Source organism: Chiloscyllium plagiosum, chromosome 11 (genome assembly GCF_004010195.1).
Source record: "Chiloscyllium plagiosum isolate BGI_BamShark_2017 chromosome 11, ASM401019v2, whole genome shotgun sequence".
Classification (NCBI taxonomy): domain Eukaryota; kingdom Metazoa; phylum Chordata; class Chondrichthyes; order Orectolobiformes; family Hemiscylliidae; genus Chiloscyllium; species Chiloscyllium plagiosum.
In genome coordinates this window covers 71491421-71511308 of record NC_057720.1, presented here as the reverse complement: position 1 = coordinate 71511308, position 19888 = coordinate 71491421, and the positions used below count along the sequence as shown (strand labels likewise).

The 19888-nt window shown below is 41.9% G+C and overlaps 1 protein-coding gene and 1 long non-coding RNA gene across 6 annotated transcripts in view; one reads left to right on the top strand and one right to left on the bottom strand.

Moving 5' to 3' along the window:
* The window catches only part of LOC122554554, a 58631-nt gene extending 47474 nt beyond the window's left edge, over positions 1-11157 (bottom strand). The window contains exon 1 of the long non-coding RNA XR_006313021.1: positions 10551-11157. This is a non-coding gene — a long non-coding RNA (uncharacterized LOC122554554). The remainder of the gene's footprint in view (positions 1-10550) is intronic.
* lhx9 (LIM homeobox 9) lies at positions 1250-18658 on the top strand. 5 transcript variants are annotated; one of them, XM_043699786.1, is made up of 6 exons: positions 1250-1450; positions 9350-9552; positions 10235-10437; positions 11486-11841; positions 14376-14578; positions 15751-17085. In XM_043699786.1, the coding sequence occupies exons 2-6, from the start codon at positions 9379-9381 to the stop codon at positions 16012-16014; spliced, it is 1200 nt and encodes a 399-aa protein (XP_043555721.1). In that variant the 5' UTR covers positions 1250-1450; positions 9350-9378; the 3' UTR covers positions 16015-17085. The 5 variants fall into 5 exon arrangements, with proteins under 5 accessions (XP_043555721.1, XP_043555720.1, XP_043555723.1 ...); XM_043699785.1 differs by having other exon boundaries at positions 9347-9552; XM_043699788.1 differs by lacking the exon at positions 1250-1450 and having other exon boundaries at positions 8874-9552; positions 11489-11841.
* The last annotated feature ends 1230 nt before the right edge of the window (positions 18659-19888 follow it).

Genomic DNA, 19888 nt, shown 5'->3' with positions numbered 1-19888 from the left:
CATCTCAGCAATTACCTCGTGAACCGTTTGACAATAGGATTATATTTTAGCGAGAAAACACTTTGCTCCAGCGCAGTGGCAGAGTATTCCAGGGCGGATAATGTCTGCAATGTAGCAAATTTTAGAAAACGCTTGGCGTCGAGCTGCAAGATCAGCTACAGCACAGACGGGGATGGGCAGAACGATTTCGAGGGGCCGAACGGGCAGCTCCTATGTTCTCGGCTGCGATGCACTGGGGCCCCTGATAATGCCGCGTCGTTTTCTGATAGTTTGGTGGAGGGATTGCTTTGAGCCTCAGCGGCAGCATCGCTGTTTCGGAAGCTCGGCCACTGATCGGGGTGAAACAAGAGGGCGCCGTGTCACGTGAATTCACCCACACAAGGCAGCATTCAAGTTTGTAGTTCATGACTAAAGGTATCATTTTAATGCTCCAGAAATCCCATATGCCAAAAGGTTTGCTTTTGTAGGATGGAAATACAGATTTTGTGAAGAGGAAATCTGTGTTTGTCACTCTAACATACAACACTGATACTTGGACATTATACCAACAAGAAAAGTATCCTGTTGAAATTTTGTTGGCTGTCTCGTCTGAACTTGTGATTTTGCAACCAGTCTCGTACAGCGATCGCCAACGACACTCAGGTGATTAGTAATCGCCCATCTCGCAAATAGAGAAAATAACACCCCTCCCCACCCCGAAACAAGCGAAAGGGATTTTCTCCTCCAAGTGCCCAGAGCAAATTGAACGAGAACAATGAAGAAAAACTTCATTATCAACACTTCTGCACATATTGTTAATCAGAATACGTCTGAGTATCGTGATTTATTCATGCAAATACAATGTATGCCTTTTAACATCTATGTCGATATATCAGGATTAGATCCAGCACCAGTATTACTTGTTTATAATGAAATATTAAATCTTCCCCATTATTGAGAAACTGGAAAAGATGTAATCTCGACTCTAATTAGATTGTAAAATGCTGTGATAATGGATTGATCATATTAGAATATGCTTTTTACCTTTTGTATTAGAAAGCCAGTTAGAGACACAAAAATAAATGTAATATCAGAAGGCTGATTTTTTTAAATATAAAGCGCACACGCGCATTTTGGAAGTGAATTGTTTCCTGGTGGCTGTGTTTTCTTTGTATATGAATGTGGTACAGGTCAATAAATAATGAAAAGGCTGGTGGTGGTGCTGGAGGCGGGTCAGGGATCGCACCTTTCACGTCAGTTATATATTGAGCCCGGCGTTAAGACTGCGGGCAGAATGCGGGAACGTCCTTAACAAGTAGCTCTTTTATTGTAATTAACAGGAGCAACTCGCTCGCAAGCTCAACCCGGAGCCAGTGACAGGATAATTCTCATCGACTGCATCCCAGGGATAGCTCTCCCCCACCCCAGCAACGTCCATTTTCATGTTGGATCTGAGCCGATAAAGGTAAAGGTAAGTTGGACTTGTGAGCTCTTGCCGATTTGTGGCTCGGTGTGTGTGTGTGTGAGAGAGAGAGAAATGGAATTGTGTCAGGCTGACTGTGAGCATACTTGGTGCTTTCTTAACAAAGGGCATTAATATTTACCCATCCGAATCGCCTAGCAACGCGATTCAGATTCACGCGAGCTGGAGAGGCAGGAATCTGTCGGGATCTTGATGAATAGCAGGTACTGTTAAGAACACCTAGTTGGTTCACCTGTTTCTAAACCATTGTTAACAACCTAAAGCTGTCTCTGTTCTGTGGTATTCGTATGTATTAGAGACTGGGTTCCTTTTACAAATAAAAGAAGATTCGCTTCTCATGGTCAATACGCCATGGAATAACGTCGCCTTCAATGAAACAAGCGGAAAAGCTTACAAGATTTTGTTTATAGTGGTGATGGGCAAAATCAAAACTCAAGTCTTCTCACATCAGCTCAGTCCGATCTCATTTTAACTCGTTCGTCTATCGCCCCACTGTACAATATTGCTGAGGAACGCCCCGAAATTTGAATCAAATATTCACCGATTTGGGATTTTTCTTAATTAAAAAAAACCTTGTATTATTTGGAAACATAAATATTGCTAACGCGATGAATACTTTTCGAGTAAAAACCAGTATTTTGCAACCCAATTAGATCCATCTTCAGTGGGAGAAGGAAATATGTCATGGTTTGCAGACAGGGCAAGAAGAATTATGATAAATATTAAATATTGTTGTGAAATAGACAGTATGGACGCTTACATATCCATTTTCTTTAAAGAAAAGAAAACACTTATTTCATGGAACAGATTTCGGAATGCTTCTGCTCTGATGGTTTAATTAATTACACTATTCGCTAGTGTAGTAACTTGAAAGGCAGTGTTAAGTTGTAGGATTTACGTGAGATGATAACAGCGCCAAACTAAACATTCCGTATGATCAGTGCAGTATAGTGTTGTTTTGGTGGAGTGTGTGGGTGGAGGGGGGAGGGAGTGGTGTGCACTGTGGTAGCCCCGAGAATTCTTTAATATTCCGAGGGGCACAAGATGCAACTCCACGTTATGAAACAAAAATAAAATTGGAAGTCCAAAGCAGAGTTATCAGAACGCCCACTTTCACAAACTGTATGAAATCGTGGCAACTTCAAGGCCTGCGATAGTTCTGTTGATTATTCTATGAAATATCTGGTGTATTCCAGGCCCCATACTTCAGAATGGCACCGCATTTAGCCTTTGTGTATATGTGCGCGTGTGTAGGGAGAGAGATAGTTCTTCCATTCCTGGCCTTGATTCTTTCTCGGGTGTTTTGCACCCGAGACATTCATCAGAAATTCAGATGAAGATCCAAAATCTAGCGCTCTCGGTCCGACCCCTCAGTCGAGCTGTACGCCTGTACTTCGGCTCTTATTTGAAAAGTTGATCCCATTTTTGTTAGTTTCACGGACGACCAAAGCAATTCCAGCTTGTTTGTTTGCTATAAATCCTTTGAGCCTTTACTATGTTGTAATTTGCTGAAACCGTTGTTTGCCGGGACTCACCTGTTACTTAATGAGCTTTCACTTCACACTCTGTACAAAGGAACTTGGTGCAGTCAGATTTCCACTAACCATCGGTGTCAACATTTCTGAAATGTTCTTCTCCTATCGACACTCTAAATTTACTTTGCGTTTTATTCAGGTTAATATTGCAATCGAAACCCATTTTACTGTAACTGCGATATACTTACATTGTCAATTGATTCTATGTAAACCTGTCATAGGTACCGTACTTCCCAAATCGACCATTAATCACTCTTACTCTTCAATGTGAAGGTTACCGGCGGTTGACGATATTAACATCAGACCGTTACACTGACTAGATTGTCGGTCGCTGCAGAAAACATGATAACTATATACTAACAGTCGTTCGTTCTGAAATAGTCTGAGATCAAGAATGTGAACTCTCGAACATAAATCCCACTTAAATTATAAATACAACCACAAACGCATGTATTCAATAATTTAGTCAAGAAAATCTAATTAGGTATTCAAAGAGGCTCACTTATAATGTTAGGTTCACACTTTTAAAATTGTAGTTCGTACGCGATTTATAATGGGAATAATTTACCCTTGATTTGGACCAATTGTGATTAAGAAATATTCGTATTCTAGCATGCAAATTGCAATATCTGTAGACGTAACAGCAGGTATAACACTTCACAAGATCGATGTGCAGCTATACTGATACTTTATTGGCATATTGCATTGCAGCGCCCTTCCTGAAATCTCTTGGCTTACACACTTTCCCCTATAGAATATTCATTTGGCCGAAGTAAGGTTAGAGATACATTGAATACAATTCAGTTTCTGCTGATGTCGGACGGAATATCCATCCAAGAAGGATCGAGAGAAACAAACAGATTGGACAAAGGATGGCAAATGTGTTCTCAATACCCTTACCAAAATGTTAAATAAATACCACAACCGTCTTTAAAATAAATAATTTATAAGATATCTACAATGAACCATCGCTTTCAAAGGGGACCGCACAGATAAATAGAACACACGCATTCGACGTTGTTCTACCTTTTTTTTAGTAACGCATTTTAACTGCATCAAGTGCTGTAGTAACAGGAAATGGTGCTATTCACGCTCTTATAAACAGTATCTCATGACTGAGTGGGTTTTTCTGTAATGTAGCTGGCTGCTTTCCGCCTCAGCTATAATATAAAACAATGCCCGAAAGCTGTTGATTAAGAATTCGAGCACCAAATATTATCAGCCCACGTGTTGTAACAACGTGCTGCCATTGACGCCAGTGAACTTAATTTGTGTAAGTGTGTTGTACAAATAAGAATGTAGAGGGGTAAACTGTAAATGAAATGGACGGTATCAATAAATGGATTCGCAATGAATCGCATTTTAAAAAGTTATAATTTTAGTATTGCTGGATATCAGGATTGCAAAACAAAATCTGCACTCCTTGTCAACAGCTCATCACCCCGTGCACCTTACAGCGCCTGATGGAGCGAACCAAGAGCTAACATAATTAATTAAATGAATACAGATGTCGGGGTTTAGCCACTTTTGAGTTATGTTATTGTAGCCGGCCAATTACTGGTAATAGTGCCATTGAGCAGAGCTGGATATGTAAATTTAACACCGTTTTCCCCCCTCAAATGGAAAAAATAGCTCCTCAGCTCTCATGCACCTGCAGGTTTGCATAGAACCAGGAAAGTGCATTATCGAACAAATGGAAAGAAAGTCCTCCAACTTCAGAGCATGTTAATTGAATACATTCAATCAAGCTTGGGTTATGTCTGAGCTTTTATCTGCCAGGTCGGGATGCACAGAGAGAAGACTTCGGCATCAATTCATTATGCCGTAGCACTGCATTTAGAAAGCGTTTACAGCTGTGTTGCAGGACAACTTATAGCTACGGCCAGGAACCTGAAAGCAAAACATAGCGACTCTGGGGTAGAAGAGTGGCACCCTGTTAAGCCAATTTGACACCACGAAAGCTGCCTGAACGTAAAAGATAACTCGCCTTCAGACACCTAGAAGATCCTGATATTTCATGTTTATTTGAATTTACATAAGGTCCTCATTAGATAGTCGTTAATTAGAGTTAAACACGCATTCATTAGTTGAATTTACGGGACTCCTATTGGTTGGGTTTATTATCTTAGAATAATATTTGCATAGGTGCACTTTGCTCCGTTCATGCAAGTAAAAGGAATGGAACCGAAATAAGATTAGAATCTGCCTCATTAAATAACCATTTGTGCCAAAGTTGTGCACGAACCGTTGAGATTTGATGAGTAATAAACTACCCCGTAGCTCAGAAAGCAAAATGCTTTGGTCACACTGACTTGCTCCTCAGCACTTCCAACTGTGTTGTATATCAAAGGGCTCTGAACTTGGGAGGGAGTACGGGCTCATTCGGTTGTAACCTCACTCTACAGCTTAATTCTGGAATAATGCTCATCCGCAATATATTAGGTGTGATACGATTGGATAACATTATATGCTATTAGATCGCATAACAATATGCTGGGGGCGAGAACGTGTTATGTAGTCAGAACGCCCTAACAATTTGTAGTGACCATTAGCAGATTTACAGATACGTTAGCCTTATCAGCAAACCTCGACTATAGCTCAAGACGCGATTTTCCTTTCTGCTTTGCGTGAATAATTTTATTTCTAAATGGGTCGCGTGGATATTAATAGCAATAAGGTATTTTTTTTTAATTCCTTGCGCCGACTTCCGTGTAAACGGTGATCCGGTAGCAAAGACTGACACTTGCTCGACAATTGCATTTTCCACAAATTTTCGTCATGAAAATAATTGTGGAGCACTGTTAGCATGTGACAGCAGGGCAGAAAAAACATCCGCAGGAGTAATGGGGATTTCCTTTCGAGTATTTCTGAGCACATGCATAGCTATCACTGCTCTATTTATAAGCCATTGATTTCTGTACAAAACGACTAATTACATTACTTACAGCAAATAACAACCCTGCTGTACATACGATAGCGTGCCAGCAACAAACAAATCACTGCTTATTTCACTTGATTGACTTCATTTTCACATGAAATTGTGCCTTATGAGCTAAACTCTGGCAATCTGGCTAGTGCACATACCCGCTAAGCAGCAGACACTGCTAATTGAATCTGTTTAAAAATAAAAGCTTCTCCCATGTAGTAAATGTTCATCTTACAGCTGTAACGATGAGACAAAGGGGAAGCTTCAGTTAATTTGCAGGTACGATGCTGACTATGAGCTTGCATCTTGCTGGGAAATATAATCTCTATGGTTTGCACGCGATCTAACCGTTGTATGTGAGATCCCCAAGAGAATTGAGAAGAGAAACTCCACAGACAGGAACCCCCCATCTTGCCCGGGCTATAGGTGTGATCAAACACGCGACAGCTGGTACCGCCAAGACTGGGGCTAAAACAGCTAGTCAGAGGATTTGTTCTAAACCAATTAGTTTAAACTGTATATCAGGACAGGCATATGGGGTGTGAGGGAGAGGGAGAGAGGCAAAGATAGCAAAAGAGACAAAGAAGTACAGTCAGAAAGCCGCAAGAGACAGACTTGACAAAGGCGGTAAAGGCCAGATTGAGTCATTCGTATTAACGATAAATAAGAAGTGGCTTTTTACAAGCAGTAAACATTTGCGAATGGGCATACAGTGTGTGTTTAGTTATATACTGAGCCATTTTCAAATACAGTTAGCAATTCCTCAGAGCTCGATTAGGTCTTATCAACGAACAGAGAGAGCCTGTATATCACCAGAAGTCAGCCTATCCCCTTGCACAATACAGGAGTGTGTTACTCTTCTGTCATCTGCACCATAAAGCTCTCAAACCGCTGATGCCTTTTTTATATATATATAAAAAGTAATTGAATGCGCATTCAGAAAAAAATGCTTTAGATGTGGGAGACAGAGTTGCATACTCATTCAATCGAATTCTGGAATGGAATTGGTACATTTCAGATCATGCACCGTGACAGTTCACCAAACGCTTGAAATTGTTTGAAAGCGCGGAACAACGCCCACTGTTCGTATGGAAAACAAATGTTCGAGAAATGATCAATTTTGGAATCTATCCAGCAGACAGCACCAATAATGATGAGAAACAGCGCAGGTATAAGACCATTGCTGTGCACAGCACACTGCCGCGCGATCGCTTTAAACTCCAAATGTAGAGAGAGCAGTTGCTCTGGTGTCATTACAACTGTAAGGAGATACAGTCAACAAGGAAAAGGAGGTAGATTCAAATCAGATATCCGTGCGCTCTCACGTCATTGGTGTATCTCTCCATTGGAATCTGATACAGGGAAGCCTTGAAATCCATCCGTAGCTCCAGAATCACAACCAGATTGGAGCCTTTACCTATGCTGATCGCCACATGGGATGTGAACAGGTATTCTCTGTAACTCGGAAGGTGTGTGGAGGCTAAAGTAGATTGGAGATTCCTGACCCCCACCCCTCCCCCTCATCAAAATCGGTCAAAGATACCGGGTTAAATGCGGACTGGGAATGGTCAAATCTAGGCGTGTTGCATGGGTGTTAGGGCAGGGGCTTTTGGAGGCTAGCGGTTGGTCATTTTCGAGCCACATCTGTGGTCACGCCCTGGTCTGGAGGCGCCAAAGCTCCGGGCTTCAGGGACGGTGAAGATATTGCAGACTGGCGCCAGGTCTCCAGCACATCCTCACAGTCGAGGTGCCCGGATACCAGTCTTTTTGTGTGTGTGTGTGTGTGTGTGTGTTGGCCACCCAAATGCTGGCGGGGTGTCAGTCACCTTCCGAAACATGCAAAAGGTTGACCTTTACAGACGGCCATTGCATTCGGCAAGCCAGCATACCCCGAAACTGGGGAGGGGGAGGGAACGAATAAATGGAATGAACCCCACGCAAAATCCGAATCCAATCGGCATTTTGGAGCCAACGTCTCGCTCCTTGAAGAGCCTTTTCTGCACGCTTTCACTTCCAACCTGCCCATTGCATGGATACCTGGCTGTTGAGGATGGTTCACTTCATAATTCCGGGCAGCATTTGACTCACTGCCGCCAGAAAAAGAAAAGGATTTTCTTTTTTCTGAGCTAAACATCCCTATCATGTAATCCCATGGCTGCCCAGAAATGTGAGCTGTAGTCTCAAATCTCAGTAGTCGCAGAAGGGCCGCACTCTCCTTGACTGAGAGGATTGCAGTCCAATTTAATTCTCACTATCAAGAACGAAGGCTGCTGTTTCGACCATGTGATGACGCAGGGTCGTGAGCATTTTGAACGTAATTTTTTTTTGGTTTCCTCTCTTTCTGCCCCATTGCTGGAAGCAGAGGCTGGTTTTTACAGGGACGCTGTCCCTGTGTGTGCGTGAGCACAGACAATGTACTGCTTTGAACTTCGGGACAATACTGACCTGAAAAAATGCGTCCCTCTGCTGATTTCCTTCCTGGACCCGAGTGACCTTTCAAATCGTGGCTGCTATCCTGGCAAGAAAGATTCTGCTTAATCAACCAAGCACTACTTCCCCCTTCCCTTCCACACTGCTATAAATCTATTCAAAATATCACATTTACCAGACTGTTCGGAAAATATGTTTTTAGGGATTTAACTGAGAACTTAACAAGACCTGCTGTGCTGTTTCACAAAGTAGCAGCGTCTATTTTGCGGGAGAGAGCGGATGATTGTTGGTATATCCATCTCGAACGCTAGTTTTAATAATCTGCTGACTTCATTTTCAGAGTGTTGCTTGCCTATGCTGGTTGGTTTTACTTCTACGCTTTGCACAAAACACAATTAATTTTCTCCCCTTAATTGAACATTGTCTGCTCTCACGGAGAATACCTGTTGCTCTGCAGAGAGAGAGATAAAGAAAACCTCATAGTTCCCGCTCTGCCCAATCGGAAAGTCGCAAGAACTCGCCACACTGGGAAATCAAACCCGCCTGGAGCTGTCATTGACTGTCCGTCAATAGCCAATGAAAAGCGTATGACAGGCCTTTGTAATGAAAAGGATTAAGTGGCAGTCTATCGAACTCCTCCTACCAAATTATCCAACTGTGCCCTGGCGAGAGGCTGCAACAAATAGGCGAAACGGTGTGCTCCCAGCCAGCAAGCTACAATCCGAGCAGCAAGGATCTGAGGAGTCAGGGGAATGCGGTTAAAATCGCCCTAACATCATTGTTTGCCCGTTATTCCTAACCAGTCTGCAGGGACTCCTTCTCTCACTGCCTGGTCCCCAGCAGCAGCCAGTAACGATCATCTCCCCCGGGCGCTAGAGAATTTGACGTGTTGTACATCCTCCCCCCCCGCCCCCCTACCCCTCCACCACCATCAGAGATTAGCAGTTTATTTTTTTCTCTCTCTCTTTCTCTCTCTGTCTAATTGTCTTGTAGCAGTTTCTTCCATGGTTTAAGCTGGGGTCTGTATGGAAGTGCTAAGAGCCAGGGCCGAGGAAGACACGTGTACTTTCCGTCAATCAGCGATGCTTTTCCACGGAATCTCTGGGGGCGAGATCCAGGGAATCATGGAGGAAATGGAAAGGAGATCCAAGACGGATTCCCGGCTCGCCAAAGGAGTGCAGATGAACGGACGGGAAACGGTAAGAGGGAAAACAACAACATAAGAACATTTGAGACAAATGCACACAATTTAAGTTGCTTCCTTCGCCCCTTCGGAGTTGTTGAGAGATTGAGTTCAGCTTCTCCTAGTTAAACATTTCCTCGTTATATTGAATTTGCGACGGCTTTTGCAAACAAAAAATCCTCCACACCGAATAAAAGAGATTTGGATTTGATCGGCAATGCGATTCGGTGTGTCTGTTCAGACAGACTAAATTAATGTGACATAAACCCCATTTTAAAACTGCCTTGTGAGTTTGTGTAGGTCCGGTCTTTCTGCTCTGTCCCACTGCCAGCTAAGACCGGTGTATGTCCCCATTTACAGCGCGATTATTTGCGAACTTTTAGCAGAAGGAACTATCACGTGCGCGTTAAAATTTATTTCAATAATTGCCAAATGTTTACTCCTTAACTGTTTTTGCTTCCATGAGAGGCTGAGCTGTCGCAGGAGAGGGCTGGGAGGGGGAGAAACTGCTCATCAGCCACAGCAAATAATACATGGAAAACATTTACCTGCAAAACACTTAAAAGTATTTTTGTGCAAATCACATGTGCCTGCTTTCGTTTACTTGTTCGCTCTTGTGCAATCTGTGTCTATGCATTTGACCATGACGTTTTACCTTGCCATTTTTTAAAAAAAAACACAAATATTTTTGTTTGCAGAACATGCCTTCCATTAACTCGGACAAACCCGCTCTGTGCGCAGGCTGCGGCGGTAAAATCGCAGATAGGTACTACCTGCTTGCTGTAGACAAACAGTGGCACCTAAGGTGTCTCAAGTGCTGTGAATGTAAACTCGCCCTGGAGTCCGAATTAACCTGTTTCGCCAAGGATGGCAGCATTTACTGTAAAGAGGACTATTACAGGTAATCAGCCAGTGCACGCTTGCGTCTGGGTCTTCAAACAGAACCATGCGACTTGTCCTGGGATCGTGTGCGCACGTAAATATTGTTAACCCATGAGGAAAAGTAGGACTCACCTCTGTGTCGGTTTTTTTGTGTGTGTGTGTTTGGCTGCTGTGTCTAGCAGTCCAGACCATAGCCCTTTTCCAACGCGCGGTTCCCTTTTAAACGCGGATAATTACAGCATCTCAGGTTAGGCCCGTACAATCATCGCCCAGCACCGAGGCAGGAGACCATGGCGGGGAGACTGGCATTTCGTCTCTTATTTCCCTTTGCTGTTGTACATCTTGCTCCACGCCTGCTCACAGCCCAAGGACAGGGAATGCAGCAATCTCAGCTGCAACTCTAGTCCTTCTCTCCGTCATGTAAGGACAGCACTCCCCTTGTGTTTTGAGGGTGAGCGTTTGACGAGCCAGAACCTGGGCCTCAAGAGTCAACAAATATGCAGCAGCGTTGGAAGTGTTTAATTTTGTGACGAGGAAATTATGTTGAGGCCATTTTATTTTCGTTTTGTTTTGGCCGAAAAAATGTGATCATCAATCATTTGCAAATCGCTGGAGATCAGCCAGTATCGGTCTCACGTCTGTGTCCGAAAGGATACAGTAATTAGGTCGGGGATGGATAGTCGTAAGCTTTCGGACGGGGGAATAAATATGGCCCATACAATGATGACCGGGTCGAAAACTGCTAGTTGTAAAAATGCCACTGAGTTGAAAATGGGGCAATTTATTATTGACTTCCCCCATGCCACCCTATCCCTTCAGATTGGATTCATTTCGCCCACATACCGATAGAATTTAGGAAAATCAGGCGCTCTTCAATAAACACAGATCTTGGTCAAATGTCAGGGAATAAGGAGTTGTAACTCATGGTTAAATATTAATAGATCGATGATATTGATATGGTTTCTCTGGCCGACACTAATGTTGCTCGTCTTGCAATATAATGTATATATGTCTCCTAGCTCTAAGCGTTGTGTCCTTTGCTCTCTTCTGTTTTCTGTTCTGGGAAGGAGGTTTTCTGTCCAACGCTGTTCGCGTTGCCACCTCGGAATATCCGCCTCTGAAATGGTCATGCGAGCCAGGGACTCAGTTTATCACTTGAGCTGTTTCACGTGTACGACTTGCAACAAAACATTAACCACAGGCGACCACTTTGGCATGAAAGATAACTTGGTGTACTGCAGAGTTCACTTCGAATCCCTGATGCAGGGAGACTATCACACGCAACTGAACTACACCGAGCTAGCTGCAAAGAGTGGGGGTCTCAGCTTGCCCTACTTCAATGGGACAGGCACCGTTCAGAAGGGACGCCCCAGGAAGAGAAAAAGTCCTGCCCTCGGTGTCGATATCTCAACTTACAATCCAGGTGGGGAAAATAATATTCGTCGGGCAAACGACAGATGTATATCAATGTATATCAATGTGGGCGGCACGGTGGTTAGCACTGCTGCCTCACAGCGCCAGAGACCCGCGTTCAATTCCCGCCTCAGGCGACTGACTGTGTGGAGTTTGCACATTCTCCCCGTGTCTGCGTGGGTTTGCTCCGGTTTCCTCCCACAGTCCAAAAATGTGTGCAGGTTAGGTGAATTGGCCATGCTAAATTGCCCGTAGTGTTAGGTGGAGGGGAATGGGTCTGGGTGGGTTGCGCTTCGGTGGGGCGGTGTGGACTTGTTGGGCCGAAGGGCCTGTTTCCACACTGTAAGTAATCTAAATGTAAAATTAATCGGCGTGACCAGACTTCCGCGCTACAAATCGAAACATAAATCACGCTTGAACATTTTTTTTGTTGCCGTAATGCACCAACGAATGGAAAGTTCACAAAAAGAGCTTCTAAAATTCAGATATCAGTAATGTTCTAGATGACTTTGCAAATCGACTGATGATTCAAGGCCCACTAACCTACTGCTAGAACGTAATAGAAATTGAAACTATTATTTAAGTTTGCTATAGACTCCTAGCACGGCCCAGCCAAAACAGCCTTTCCACGTTGAGTTCTTGTTATCCACAGGAGTTTTTGCTCGGCAGAGCCCTTAAGGTTTATAATTGGACTAAGCGTGCAGTCAGAGAACCTTTGGTGTGTTTGATGGCTGCAAAAGCGTTCTGTAGGTCTCGACTTTTTAAAAAAACCGAAAATAACCAAACATGATTTCATCCTTTTTTTTAGTAGATAAAAGAATAAATGCTTTGTGGACTTTCCACAAACTGGACCCAACTGCATACTGGTTCATTGTGCCCCTTTGTAGCTGTTCCTTAATTGTGGGGTTTCCTCAAAGCAAATTGGCGCTCACTCGAGATTCTGATGTTCAATTGAATGGAAGAAGAATCACGTAATCTGGAGGTTAATTGTTTTCTGTTAATTAGACGTGACACAGGAATCCCTGGTTTCCAGTCCCGCATAAATCACCCTTACCCGCCGTAAATCCATCTTGAACTAACATACTGTACAAACTCACTGGTGTGTCCAAATCCTTTGCTGCATTCACTTGAGCAACAACCAGAATTAATACGCCAAACTTTAAACGTGTTCCTGCATTGACTGCTCGAAGCAAATTTAACAATAAGGACAAAATACCTGTTTCACTCTGCGGGAGAGTTATATTATTAACATATAACCGCTTTGTTGGTGACCATTGTTGATGTTAAAGGTAAAACCCAATGTGTTAAAGCGGTCAGATGTTATAAAGTAATCCATATTAACTCATGTGGTGGGAAGTGGAATGTTTTTAAATTGACCGACTGTCTCTATCCAGTGGCTGGAACAGAGGACGGGCCTAGACTCATAACATTTAATGAGATCCATATAAGATATTGAATCGCCCTGAATAACTTGTAAAATAATCCCGAGACATTCTACTTGCAGTTTTGACAGGGTTTAAACACAATAGTGCACAAAGACCATCTCCTACCCAACCAAAAATATAAGTCAGTTTGGATACCGAGCAATTTTAGTGAAAAGAAAGAAAACGAACATAGGACTTAGTATTTCTCCAGGCAGGAAGTCCATCCAGTAAAGATCATATTTCAGAAAGTGCCAATTGAAGTCTGCAGATTACTCTTCAGTTAAAATGAATGGGCGAATAGCTGTCAGCTGCAATGTGTTAATTTCGCTGTAAAATTACATAAACAGTACCTGCTACAAATTTTCTGCATAAAAAAGTCACGAGGCGTTCAATAACTTTGCAAAATTGTTCTAAAATGTTACAAAGTCAGATGTTGTGTGTACTTTCAATCACGAGTGGTATGCATTTAAAACAAAAATAGTTTTGCTTTATTTTTTTCGAGCGAAATGGGCAAAGCGATTACCTTCCTAAAATAAATATGTTTGCATTTATTATTAAAATTTCTGAATGATTGTCTCGGTTGAAAAATGTGTCGTCCGCGATAATGATCATTGACAGGATATTCCCTGTGAGGATTCGTTTATCATAATAATTCCGGGTGGCGTTTGCAAAAATGTGCCGCTTTAAGTTAAAATTAAAAACTGCACAAGAACAAAAAAAACTCACCGAAATCGATTCGTCCCATGGGCTCCGCATCAAATATATCACTGAACCCAAAGCACAAGGGCAATGCTTTTAGTTTTCAAACTATTTGTAACGTAATATTTCAGGACGGCTTTCGAAACGTTTGAGTGGAAATTCCTGGGAGCTGGTAATCATTTCTAAGGGAATAGTTGGAGGCGACTTGAGTATGGAATGTCAAATATTGTGCAGTCCTCGTACAATTGCTATCGATAACAACTGGGAAGTGTTGACACATGCATTCCCGGGCTTGGAGTGGAGCGCCCTCTAGTGAAGAGGCGTAAGTGGTAGAGGGTGGGGGGAGAGGCAAAGAGGCTCATCCTGTTACCCGGTGTGAGTGATCATTAGTAAACAGTATGGTTGTGTTTGTTAACGCCAGGCTGCAATGAAAACGACGCGGACCACTTGGACAGGGAACAACAGTCCTACCCTCCAACCCAGAAAACCAAGCGTATGCGCACATCCTTCAAACATCACCAGCTTCGCACCATGAAGTCCTACTTCGCCATAAACCATAACCCAGATGCGAAAGATTTAAAACAGCTTGCTCAGAAAACTGGGCTCACCAAAAGAGTTTTGCAGGTAAGAGGCATTCATTTTGATCTAACGAAATGTGCGATGTACTGTAAACCTCTGATCACCCTTTCATGCTCTGCGTTTAGAAATCGAAAAACTCACTTCAAAATACTGACACCGTGACTGGATACATTGCCAGGTAGATCTGGTCGTATTGATGATTATACTAATCAGCCAAATTATTAAAACAAAACACAAGAGCTGAAATAATTAAGGGGTGGTATGCCACGAGGGGTTACAGTGGAGAATTCCTGTCTATGTTTCATCCACTCCATAAATGCCAGGCTAGTGACATTACCATTTATGTGGCAGCTTGGTAACTTGCAAACTCATTGATTAATTCGCAATTGGACATATTTTGTACTTAACGACTGACAACAAAGATATGGCGCTTCAGAACTTCGCCATGAAACGCACAGCAATTCATCACGTGGCGTTGTTCTAAAATGACTTTTTTGAAAAAAAATAAAGGATTTGTTCACATTGATGCACAAAAATACCAATTTTAATCAGCTCATTCCACAAATTACATCTCAACAGTGAGTGCCGGTGTCCAACAGTACATCCAGTGCATTCTGAAACGTCCACGCTGGGGAACAGGCGCTGAAATTATTTTGACCATGATTGGAAAACTCTGTCGAGTTGCAGCCGCTGAGCACAGGATGCTGTCGACGGCCGCCTGCCCTGTCCAAATCGACTGGCTGGCTGGTCTCATTTCAAATGGGGGCGAACAGCCGAGGGAAACAGGTGTGAGCAAACCTCCAAAACTTTCACCACCCTGGCGCTCGCCATGAATACCAGGGCTTTTCTTTTTGTAGTGGATGCAACATACGACATGATCTCATCTTAAGCTTTCATAATTTTCGCTGATAGCCCGTTAAATGGGCCGTTTAAATTGTGTGCGATGTGTTGAGCTTGTTCCTTGTACTGTGCAGGGAAGTCAACGGTATTAAATGTAACCAATTTCTGCTTGCATTGTCACAATCTCAGCCTCCCCAGTCCATTTAATGCTAGTCTATTTAATTCTGCATAGTAGTAGCTGTTTAAATAATTGATCTTTATATATATCTTATTTATCTCTATTATATATCTGTAGCGATAAGTTGTGGTTTGTGAATAGATAAAGAAAACAAAGGATCAAATAATCGGTAAAAAGATTACATGGGATTGGTTTGCAGGTTTGGTTTCAAAACGCAAGAGCCAAATTCAGAAGGAACCTTTTGCGACAGGAGAATGGGGGTGTTGATAAACCTGATGGCACAGCACTTCCCGCCCCGCCCCCAGCCGACAGGTCCGGCGCCGCTCTAAGTCCAAGCAGCACTTCGACCACTTTAACAGACTTGACCAATCCCACTCTGTCAGTAGTGACGCCTGTGACCTCTAACCTGGACGTGCACGAATCCGGGAGTCCGTCACAAACTACCTTAACGAACCTTTTCTAACATTTTTTAGCAGATTCCTTCAAAACAAAACAAAAAAAATCCCTGGGAAGTATTAAAAAAAGACAAAAATAAAACAGATCCTGTTGTGTGTAGGATGATTTTGTTAAATAACTGATATGAATATATATTTTTTGTTTATTGACGAATTCTAGTTTACAGCAGTAGAAAAAGAGCAGTTTACAAAATAAATGTCAATGGACTGTGCAGTGGTGACTGCGCATGCTCGAATATAATTCCAGTTTCCAGTGATATTTTTCCTTAAAAGCTTCCAGATTAAAAATTTAAAGCTCAGTTTAATCTTACACTACTTCAGTTCTCCTCGACACTGGTCATGTAAACATTTTTTTTACTTCTGCTAAACGTGCCCACCATATTCTGACTGTCTCTACAACTGCAGGGTTGTCTTAGGGAGAGTGAGAGACTCAAAACAAATTTAAGTTTCGCTAGAGAGCTAATTCCATGCGCACTCACCAGTGAACATCTCTTCAGGCTCCTCGCTATTGTCATATGTACTGGTACCGACAATACTCAATAAAACTCGCCTATATTTTACACTACCGTTCTTTGGCAGAACGAACCATGGTGTACTGGAACTACTTTTCTCCAATGAGATCTATCACAGCTTTTATCATGTGCCTTATATTTCTGAAGAAAGTCTGTGACGTGATGTAGATTCGTGTTCCCTTGTTTGGAAAAAAAAACAAATGCCCTTCTGACACCTCACAAGTTTTGTATTGTTACCTCCTTTTCTGATAACTTTTTAATGGGAAAGCTGTTTTTTTTTCTTTAAAAAAAACACAAAACGACGTTCGGACTTGTCCTCGAAAGCAACCATGGACACGGTCTCTCACTAGAGTAGTTGGTATTCCCGATGTTACGAGGTCCTTCTATTTGATCTTTGTGTTTATGATTAGTACAGTAAGTGGTTTGATGAGATTGTTGATGTTACTTTGTTTTTTTAAAAAAATGAAACCATTGTACAGGCGCGTTCTCCCCTTTTAATATTTATGGACCAAACGTTTTGTGATATCTTATTAAAATTGTGTGATTAAAGCAGTTTGTTTGATCGTTTTCAGTTTAGCCTTCTTTCATTCGGCGCTTATATTGCGATATCAAATAAGCTCCTGGTGGTGTGTCTATGTGCATTATCAATTGACTAAAGACCAATGGGTATAAAACTCGTTTGAAACCAGAAAAATGCGGTAATAATACAAACAAATAGGTAGACGTAGCGACATAACACTTTTTTTTAGAATAAACTGAATAAAACAGTATCTAAACATTTTGTCAGTTCAAGCAAAAAGCACTAATGTTATGAAAAGTGCCTGAAACTAAAAAAAACACAACACATAAAAGCGAGAACAAGGGACTTTCAGGAGTTATAGATTGTATGTTTATACCAGCATTGCTTTTCAACGACCTCTATTTTTTCAATTGTCTGTTTGCAAATCTAGAATGCCCACTTAAAACAAATGAAAGCTATTTCAGGGACAACAAACACAGGAAAACAAATGTGTTTTAAAATGGCATACGAAATACGACTGTATATAATCAGGAAGAACATGTTCCACTAGGGTCAGGCTGAGCACGAGAAATACCTAAAAGGCTTAGAGTTTAAATACTCGCTCCAGTAGGATAGGGACGCCACAAGTTTTTATATTTTAATAATAATAAAGGGGGAATTTAAACCGCCTGAAACTCTATAAATTCAGGGAAGACTAAAGCCAAACAGTCGACATCCAAACAATGTAAATTTACCTTTCAAAATAGTTTTTCACGAAACGTTAGAAATATTTTCCTTGTTAAAAAAAACATAACAAAAAGACCCCGGAAGGCCAGATTGCTCTGTAGTTTAATGAACTGTTACTATGATTTCTTTCAGGGAGAACAAATCTTGGGGCATTACAGCCACACTTCCCGACGTTTGAAAATTCCCTAGGTATTTTAAGAAGGGGAAAGGTTGATCGGAATTCAACAGCAGTGAAGACAAAGACTATATTAACACACAATTAAATATCCTAAAACTTTACTCAGATACATAATTACAATAAGCCTCCAAAATGTAATTTGCTTGAATGTTTAAGCTAATGTAGGACGCAACGTGTTGTATTTCTTTTACGTTTAAGCTGTCAGTGGACATACATGTAGAGAAAACATAAAGTCTGCGCTGGACTGAATTTGAAAGAATTAGGATGTGGTTAGGACAGGCCAGTCTGATTTCCATCGCACTGCCAAGTTGACCAACTAAATTAACAGTTTCTCGGACATCAAACGCAAAGCTTTGTCTGTACTCTACAATTCTAAATGTATAATTAATTTGATATCCATTTGTAATGTGGAGACTTGGTTATGATGATTTAAGCCACTTTCCTACATAGGGATAATCGATGTAAGGTATTTGGAGACGAAATTCGCAAGTCCTTCAAGCCCACAGGCGACATTTTGGTGTTTCTGGTTGTAAAGCAAAATTGAGAAACATTGTGCATGCTATTATGATACTTCCTCTAAATTCTTTTCAATATCAAAGGGTCGGATGTAATATTGTCAGTACTGTTTTTTGGGTGATGTATACATTTTGATTGATTGATGTTAATTGTAATAAACAGCTTTCAGTATTGAACGAGTTCGCTTGCTTAATGCACCAAGTGATTTTTTTCTCTCGAAGTAAGATTATATATATATATAAACTTATATCCAAGGAAGCACACGGACTGAATTAGCATTTGTTTTGAATAAATTGCTACCTTCATGTACAAACGGTCGACTAATGTATTGGAATCACGACCTACACCGTCCTTTTCTCTCTCTCTTGCTCAAATACTGCTGTCAGTCCTGCGACATTAAAAACAAACACTACGACACCAAAATAAAAATCATTCTGTAACTGCAGACGGTACTGTAACCGGCCAACAGTCGATTCTTTGCCGTTGCTGACTACTCTGATGCGATACGATACGATATACCCATAAGCAATTTGTAATTTTCTGAGTAGAGACAAGGAACAAACCAGAAATGAAACAAAACAAAAGGCGAAAGGAACTCCAGGGGGCTGTGCTATATGTCTTTCATCAGAAAGATGAGTATTTCTGCACAGCGGGAAAGTCAGGTTGAGGGCTGCGCTTTCCATTGGGCCCAAGAGAAACTTTTGCTCCAGCATTACTCAGGGCACCCACTGCTTGTATTTTGGAACGAGCATAAAAGCGAGCTAGAGAATTGACAAGCTTTTGTGGGTTTTTTTTTGTTTGCAAATCGAAATGATACTCGTGGGAAATAAACCATTATGAACCCAAGTGTATATTGTTATCATTAGTGATCCAGGGAGGACTCCGCTATAGTTCAAATCGTCACCCTTCACTGGCTGCCGACAGACCGAGATTGGAAACATTCTGTTGTGGTTTACTCTCCAGGGCAGTCTACATTTTAAAATCCAGTCCATTTCCGTCACTTCACATTGGTAATGCGCCACAGTTCCCAGCTGGACCATGCTCGGTGTCCGGAGTCGAAACGCTCAGTCACATTGGACACCAAGCCGAGCTAATGGGGCTGGTATTGACCAATACTATGTAGGAAAGAGATTACCTGGAAGTGTTTTCGATGAAAAAGAACATCGAAACCCCCGGAGCTAAACAATAGGACTGCCAGCGTCTTAAAAACAAAAAACAAAATTCAGATTTCCTGATTAAATCATTCCTGCGATGTGTAGAAACGAATATTGTTGAAGTCACAATGAATGGTCTTTTGTGCAACAATATACCAACCGAGAGGACTGTAATCTATCACTAATAGACGTCCCTTTTTTTTAAAAAGAAAAAAGAATGGTACCACAGCGTCCTTTTGCCGGGACAGGGTAATTAACAACAGGACCTGAAGTTGC